Genomic DNA, 8,728 nt, shown 5'->3' with positions numbered 1-8,728 from the left:
AGTGTGAGACGGTGCTCCATCTTCCTGGAACAACGTTGTGTTCTTGTCCACGAAACCCGAGAAATAAAGTGGCAAGAGTATTTCCTCCAATATTTCGACGTATTTCGCAAAATTTATGTTGCCAACGCACTCCACTAAGCTCAATCTCCCACCAACCTAAACAGCTCCCCAAACCATCACGCTGAAACCACCATGCTTCACAGTTTGCTGCAAAAACTCTTGGTGAGGTATTCTCCAGACCCATATCCTTCCACAGTCCGAAAATTGAGCGAATCTTGATTCGTCTGAGAACAATACGGTCTTCCAAAAATCCAGAGGCTTAATCATCATATCACTTGCCCACTTCTTTCATCTGACTATGTTGGCAGTTCTTAATAAGGGCTTCTGTCTAGCTGCTCTGCAACGATAACCCAATCTGTGGAGAATCCGTTGAACAGATTTCCGGCTCATCCCACCAACTTTGGCCACAATTGCAGTCGTTAATCTGGGATCCATTTCGATGCTCCTCTTGACAGCCCTTTTTGTCCTCTCCGATGGACCAGGACGACCCGGACGCTGCTCAACTGTTTCCTTGCTGTGTTTCCTGAACTGCACGATGATTCTGTTGACTGTCGAAAGCAGGATTCCCAAATTCTGCGAAATTTGCCGCTGACTTATTCCACCATCTGCTTGACCAACTATCCTTCCACTAACAAAATCTGACAATTCGAGAGAACCTTGAGTTCTAGGCATGTTGTAGCCCAAGATAATTAGTGTGCGGACCATTTTCATTTATATAGTGCTCTGTGAACACAAATTAGTTAGCATAAATCAGTTAAATGACGAAAACTTAGGTGGCTATTTACTTGTAACCACTCAGTGTAGATATCACTAAAACTAATATAAATAGTATTTACCTCAGTGTATTTTATTTTTAAAAGTTAGCTCTGTGATCCTTTTAGAAATTATATACAGCTATTTTAAAAAAACTCGCACTAATCTCTAAGCATATGTCCAAATAAAATACTGAAATTGAAATTAAATTGTTTTTATAACAAACCTACACATGTCTTTGCTCTGTCCACCATGGGGAATCAAATTTTGGATTTTAGCAGGTACATAAGCATAAACTTATAGGGGGGACACTATAAGCTACTGTTGATTTTGAATTCAAAGTGGGATATATTGTACAGTGAAAAGTAAGTTACAGGGTAATTATATCAACAAGATAAACACATGGAAACCAATAGAATTATTATGATTAATTAGCATGTAAAAAAACAAAGCCATGAAAATTATTGGGCTATTTGAAGGCTTCTGAAGTAATAACTAAAAGGTTGAGAAATTTACAGTTCGTCTAAGGAAGAAAGGGAACTCTATAGCAAATGGACTGAGAGGAAACAAGCTATTCCAACTTTCATATTTGTGGTTTTATTACCTTTAGAAGCTTGTAAGTTGTAAAGTAAAACAAAAAATGCTGTGTTGAATTCTAGTTTTGGACATCACAAACCTCAAACTCACTGTTTTCAAGCTACAAATATCCAAAAAGCATGTACAAAGATGATAGTTTTCAGCTTTGTTTGTTTGTTGTGGATTTCGTGCAAAGCTACACGAGGGCTATCTGCGCTAGCCATCCCTAATTTAGCAGTGTAAGACTAGAGGGAAGGCAGCTAGTCATCACCACCCACTGCCAACTCTTGGGCTACTCTTTTACCAATGAATAGTGGGATTGACCGTCACATTATAACGCCCCCACAGCTGAAAGGGCAAGAATGTTTGGTGTGATGGGGATTCGAACCCGCGACCCGCAGATTTCGAGTCGAGAGCCCTAACCACCTGCCCATACCGGGCTATTTTCAGCTTTGTTTTGTACGTTAAGTTTTATCTACACAGATGGGAAGTTTCATTATTTCTACTTCCCCAAATAAAAGTTACAATTAGGGGTGGGGCAAAAATCTAAGTTAGAGTTAGCAGTTTGGATTTTCTTTATTTCATAATCCCAAATAAATGCAAATAAAATATAATTGAAACAAAGTTCTAAATTTGAAAATTTCATTTATAGTTTTATTTTGTATGTGATTTGATATAAGATCAGAAATAATTTTTTAACATTTAATGATGTCATAAGAAACAAAAGATATCAGATTGGAAAGTGTTAGAATAATATTTTAATGTTAATGGTGAAAAATCAAATTTACTAAAATAAAATACATGTTGGAGTTTTTCAGAGTTTTGTTATTTATCTTCTCTTTTTTTTTACTGTTATTTAGCAATTTTCATAACAAAAATGATATTAATGTTTTGGCTATTTGCAAAAAGACACTAACGTAAGATTTATATTATCTTCTAAGAATTAAATGGTTTTGTTCAATATTTAGAACTATTCAGAAATTATACTTTGTAATTAAAAGTAGTGTGAGCTTCATACTTTGATTTATTCCTAAAACAAAAGAAAAAAATCTTTACTTATGATTGATTACAGTAAGTTGTTAATTTTTTCGTTTTTTAGAAATTTTTATCACTTTTAATCTTTTACTAAAACACTGTGATCTTTAAGGGAATATCAATACGTCACTTATGGCTTTGAGAGCGTGTATAGATGTATTACGTGAAAACCAGACACAGGGCACAAACAAGGTTGGTAATTTTTTGCCTTAGTTTCTTTAGAATTCCTTAAAGTTAAAAACTTGTATTGGGAAATATTGAACTACCATTTTTTTAATATTTTTATTAACACTAAACAATATTACTATTATTATTATTAGTAGTTTTTTTTGGGGGGGGATGTTCATTTTATTTTCATAAGAAGAATCATCTGTGATAATACATATGTTAAACTAAATCTTTGATTTGTTTTATGATTTGAGCTCTAAATGAGACTATTTTAAATAGTGGTAAAATCTAAAAAGCTATCAATATATAACCATAGTAATATCAATTTTCAAAAGGTAATACAGTTTTGAAACAGAAATTTTTAATTCAATATCTGTAGATCATTTATGAGTAAATTGTTTGAACCATCAGTAAAGTGGATATACAAAGAAATTTTGTCTGACTTTTTTTTTTGCAATAAATTTTCAGTTTACAATTATCTCATAAAAACAGCTAAGCATTTACAGACATCGCATAAAAAACTTCCTATAAGGTTCTCTCCCTCTGCTCACAAGATTAATTTTTATTATTTTATGCTGCCCTCTATATGCAAACTTTCGTCTGAAGCACATGCCACAAGCGTTCATCCTCCCTCTGTTGGAATCCAAAGTTCCAATACATCTCTCATGCAACTTGTCATGCTTCACCTCTCCATCAATAAGGAGAGTTCTACTATCACATGATGCATGTGACTCCCTCTACGTACCACTACTGAACTATCACATCTCGTTTGGGCGCTGTTCTTTTTTACATTTAGTTACCTTGAAGTGGTTTATTTTTTTATTTTTCATATTTTTCTTAACTTTATTTCCAACACTTCACAGTTGTGGAGTTAATATTTTAATGAAGTATTACTTCTTCATGTTTCCCGCTTATGAATTCTGAAGTTACAGTCACCACTTCAGATACTTCACCAGTGTCTGATGCCATATTTTCAATCACAAGCACGGGCAACACGTCGGGGGATATATCGTTGTTCATTTGCTGGTTGGTCTTGGTTCTACCTGTTTGGATGTCGAAAGAGGCTCTTCACAGAAACCCTGAGGAGGTTTTCTGCTGACATTCTCTTTGGCATGACCTCTCTCATACCCATGGGCAGGGCCCTTATGTGGTTTCTGCAATGGGCCCTTCATGATCAATGGATCCTCGCCCGGGATCCCTTGGATACTTCCCTCACCCCTTGTAGACGATCTCCATTGGTGGTCGATCAGAGCTAACATGTCAGGGGGGGTCCTGCTTTCTCCTCTATGGCCAGATTTACATCTGTTCACAGATGCATCACTTCATGGCTGGGGTGCCTGGGTGTATCACCAGGAGGTTTTGGGTCATTGATGTGTGGATGAGAGATCTCTTCTCAAACTCCTGGATGTTCATCAGGCTTTGGATCAATTTCTTTCTCTTGTTAGCCACTGGCTGGTTATGATCAATTCTAACAATCACCAAGGTGGCACCAGGTCCAGATCCCTAGGTTTTTGCACCATGGATCTTCCTTTTTGGGCCCACCAACATCACATTCGTTTGATAGCATGTCATGTACTGGGTGCTTTCAATCTCATAGCTAATAGTCTATCCTGACCGGATCTAGTTTATCCCACGGAATGGTCCCTGCATCCTGCTATTTTTCGGTGGCTCTGTCTTCATCTTGGTACACCTCATATCGATGCCTTTGCCACCGCTCTCAGTCACAAATTCCCTCAGTTTTGGTTCCCAGTACCCCATCTTCAAGCCTTGACTGTCGATTCCTTCAGCCAGGAATGGCTGTTTAATGTTCTGCCATGTCTGGTCCTCCTGATCATGCTGATGTTACTGGCAAAGAGATACTAAGCTCAGATGTGGTGCGGTACCCCTCCTCAAATCATCTGATCTGTTCCTCTCATTTTGGGATTGTCCTCTGAATGCTTCTGTGGGATACACTTGTGCTTACCTTCCACCGGTTCCTCCTCCATTTCAGTGTGGGATTCAAGCTAATCTTGTGAGTGGAGGGAGAGTACCTTATCGAAAGTTATAATTTTCCTAAATGAAAATGTATTTCCAATAGGTACTCCCCTCCTCCACACAATCCTCCAGTGCTCGTGTCTTCTTTCAAACTTCAAAGTGACAGTTCAGTAGTAGCGTGTAGAGGGAGTCACGTGATAGTAGTACTCTCCTATTGGTGGAGAGGAGACACATAATGATTTGCATGTGAGATGTGTTGGAACCTTAGATTCCAACAGAGAGAGGATGAAGGCTTGTGGCATGCATTTCTGAAAAAAGTCTGCATGTAGAGGGCAGCATAAAATGAGAAAAGCTAATCTTGTTAGCAGAGGGAAGTACCTATTGGAAATACATTTTCATTTAAGAAAATTATAACTTTAGTTTGAGAATTGAGCAAAATTGGATTTAACAGTGCCACATTTATTTTGTATAATAAGCACACCTTTCTATGAGATAGTAATTAGTTTTAATAACACAAGTGATTGAGGTTAAAGTAAGGAAATATTACATGCATGTAGCAATGCTGTTTCTACCTACATTCTTCATTCAGAAACAAGTATATAAACTAAAAGTTTCAAAAAGGCAACAGGCTTAAATTATAACCTCTGTTTTACTATTTTATTTTTAAATGTTTGTGATTATGGACTAGTATACACTCAAGGTTATTTGGCCTTCTTGAATTGGTTAAAATAAGTTTATTTAAAGTAAGTTGATTGTGGGAGGTATGCACATCATGAAAGATTAATACAAATCTATCTTGTGACATAAAATGCTTTCATTTTGGCATCAATGTGAGCATTATCATCATTAGCTGAAACTTGTGGACATTTTTGTATCGTAATATATCGTGTATTTTGAAGTAAGTGAATTGCAGACATTCCACATGTAACTATTACATGTGATTAACTTGTGATACTCCTTATATGAGGCTACTTTTGGCACCTTAAAAATATTTTTCACTTCTAACTTTGTTTATATTTACTTATATCTAATAAACAAATACAATCAATTTAATATTTGGTTGAGTTTTTCATTATTATTTGTATTAATTAATTTTAGATATATAACTAAAATTTTAGTATTTTTTCTCATTTTATTTTTTCTCTTTATTCAGATGGTACCATATAGAGAAACAAAACTGACCAACTTATTTAAAAGATTTTTTGAAGGAGAAGGTAAAGTTCGAATGATAGTTTGTGTCAATCCTCACGCTGATGACTATGATGAAACACTTGTAAGTTTTCTATATGTAATCAGATTTTTTTTTCATTTTACAAAAATGTTTTGTTATATTAGTAAATATATTTTTTTTATATACTGAAAGAAGAAAATATAAAAACATCCAATTTTTGTGAGGAAGTTTATACAATATTAATATTAACAAACATTGTTCCTTCAGTATATAGATTCTCATCCATATCACTTTAGCCCCCCCCAGTGGCACAGCTGTATGTCTGCGGACTTGCAATGCTAGAAACCGGGTTTCGATACCTGTGGTGGGCAGAGCACAGATAGCCCTTGTGTAACTTTGTGCATAATTACAAACAAACCATATCACTTTACATGAAATTGTAGGAAATTGCAATCAGAAATAAGTAGCCAGTTAGCCAATTCATTTATTTATGTTGTGTGAAAAGGATAAACAAAAAAAAAAAAAAAATGGTATTCAACAGAGATTTGAGTCATTGAATATTTTGATTTCATCTACCATATTCACTAAAGAGTAAACTTAACTAAACTTATCTGGTTTGATGATGATTTTATTTGTTGAAGATAATTTAAGAAAACTCATGTTTGCAAACCTTGCAACTCAGTAAAATTATAGTATGTCTTATAAAAGGTAAAAACATTGTAATTTTAAACAAAGAACTAAGCATCAACAGGATACTTTTATTAAGCTTTAAGCAAGCTCCAGTCATGCGACTTCTTTGTTTCATACTATATATTCTTGTAGTTTAGGTAAACCTGATAAAACTTTCTCCAAACATTGTACATTTGTTACTGTGTTAAACTTGTAATAGTTTTTTTTATCCCTCTCTAAACTATTTAAGCTTATGTTATCTAAGTAATCTGATGTTTTCTTACTGTAGGAAACTTCTGTATCCTTCAAACATATATATTTTAACACACAAATACTTTCACAATTTACAAATGAAATGAACATTTACACAAACTATAAAAAAGAAATAAACTTTCATGTTTATTGTACTTTTATGTGATAGGCTAATTGCTGTATCCAGTCATGTTTAAACTTTCTTTATAGTTGTTTTCAAAACTGTTTCATTAGTAAATGATTAGACTACTTGATGTGACACCATAAAATGGTTTCAGCCAAGGTCTGTACAAAAACTAAGAGAAATACTTGAATATCAAGAAATAGATGATCTATTCTCAAGGGGGGATAGGTTCTTGACAAAAACAATTATTCTTTACAGAAAAATTCTAAAAATTGACAAGCATATTCGTTTATTGTGAAAAACATCATTCTTACAAGACTTATAACATTTATTCATTGAAAAATCGATTCTGTAACAACACTGATGTTATAAGAGCTGTGGGTGTCCTAAAAACACTAACTTTGATTAAAACAAATTTCCAAAATCTATACATATTGTTAGGAAAATGTAACATGGCAACAGTTAATTGATGTTCATATTGTTATATTGGCTTAGAAATTATCATTGGCTGAAGCCTTAACTGAATTGCTGTATACTCAAGCTGTGTTGATTTCAGAAAATCTTTAAAAAAAAGTTTTAATGGTAATTAATAGCCCAGCCAAATAAAAACTGTGACATCCAATGTTTCTGTTTTTGGTACTATATGATAGTGTAAATACATCTGTTTGTTTTTATTAATTACTAAAAAAATGGAGGGGGGGGGCTCAGGACCTCCCCTACATTTGTACCTAATTATACAACATTAAATAATATAATAATTAATTTGGGGGAAAAAAATGGGTTGGAGTTAGTACCCCTGGACTTTTCCTGTAGATTTGTGCATGTTTATAAGACATTAAAAAGCAGTTATTAAAGAAAATGGAGGGGGGTGTCTGGACCTTCTAGACCCCCACCTATAACTGTACCTGCTTATGCACCTACAAAGAATAGTTATTAATTTCTGGAGAAAAATTTTTACTTATTACATTTTGTGAAGATACAATAGTAAATTTGGAATTATAGTCAACACTATTTCTCAAATACGTAGTTGACCCAATGAGAGACCCTGTGTACATTTGGTAAATCATAATTTCTATTAATTGCTTGTTGGAAATAATCGAAAAACTAATGTTGATTATTGGATGTAAAACTAATTGTTGCTGATAGGTAAATGATTATATTGATCAATTAAATTTCCCAGCTCTACTCCCAATGTGTCAAAAACTGGAATAGTAAATACACAATTTATTCTCAGTAGAACCTTAACAGCAAGCAAGGAAAGTGTTACCACTTCATACTTTTTTAAAGATAATAGCACTTATTTTTTTGAAGATTTATAATTTTTTTCAATATTTTGTTCACATACATTCTCAAAATGTTTGAATAATTTTGTCAAGTATTACATTTAACAATTCATTATTTAATAAGTGTTATTTTAATGTGTATGTAGGAATGGGTTGAGGGCTGTCCATAATGAGATGATTACATCTGTTTGGCTTATCCTTCAAACTCCCTGTAGCAGAGATTAACAGTATGAAAAATTGTCTTCTCGTGAGTCTAGAAATGCAGCATGACAGGAAATGTGTGAAATCCACAGTGTAATTTATAGCAGTTGCAGTACAGTTGGGTCACAATGTTTATGTTTATGGGAGGTTGGTATAGATGCACTAATTGAGAACTCAATAAATTGCTTACCTAGGGATGATAATTCTTCTTCTTTTTTTAAATATATGAAGTGGCAACTCTGTTCCATCATTTAAAATCTGATAATTCAGAAATATCACTATATTTTTATGTGTACAGCACGTAATGAGGTTTGCGGAAATGACCCAAGAAGTAATGGTCAGCCGAGCCACACCTGTTCCTAGTACTCCTGTGTCTCTTGGTCTCCGGCCAGGAAGAGGAACACTGTACCGTGAGGCTCTTCGCAAAACTAAGGAAGAAGGAGGTAGGGAAAATTTCTTTGT

General features: G+C 34.2%; 1 protein-coding gene across 1 annotated transcript in view; it reads left to right on the top strand.

Annotated features, from left to right (window-relative positions):
- Window positions 1-8,728, top strand: part of LOC106464891 (kinesin-like protein KIF23) — a 45,298-nt gene that overhangs the window by 17,840 nt on the left and 18,730 nt on the right. The window contains exons 9-11 of the mRNA XM_022392694.1: window positions 2,537-2,616; window positions 5,720-5,839; window positions 8,565-8,709. Coding sequence (XP_022248402.1) covers window positions 2,537-2,616; window positions 5,720-5,839; window positions 8,565-8,709 — 345 coding nt within the window. The remainder of the gene's footprint in view (window positions 1-2,536; window positions 2,617-5,719; window positions 5,840-8,564; window positions 8,710-8,728) is intronic.

Source organism: Limulus polyphemus, unplaced genomic scaffold (genome assembly GCF_000517525.1).
Source record: "Limulus polyphemus unplaced genomic scaffold, Limulus_polyphemus-2.1.2 Scaffold1772, whole genome shotgun sequence".
In the NCBI taxonomy this organism is placed as follows: domain Eukaryota; kingdom Metazoa; phylum Arthropoda; class Merostomata; order Xiphosura; family Limulidae; genus Limulus; species Limulus polyphemus.
The sequence above is the reverse complement of the archived record's forward strand: the minus strand, read 5'-3'. Positions and strand labels throughout refer to the sequence as shown.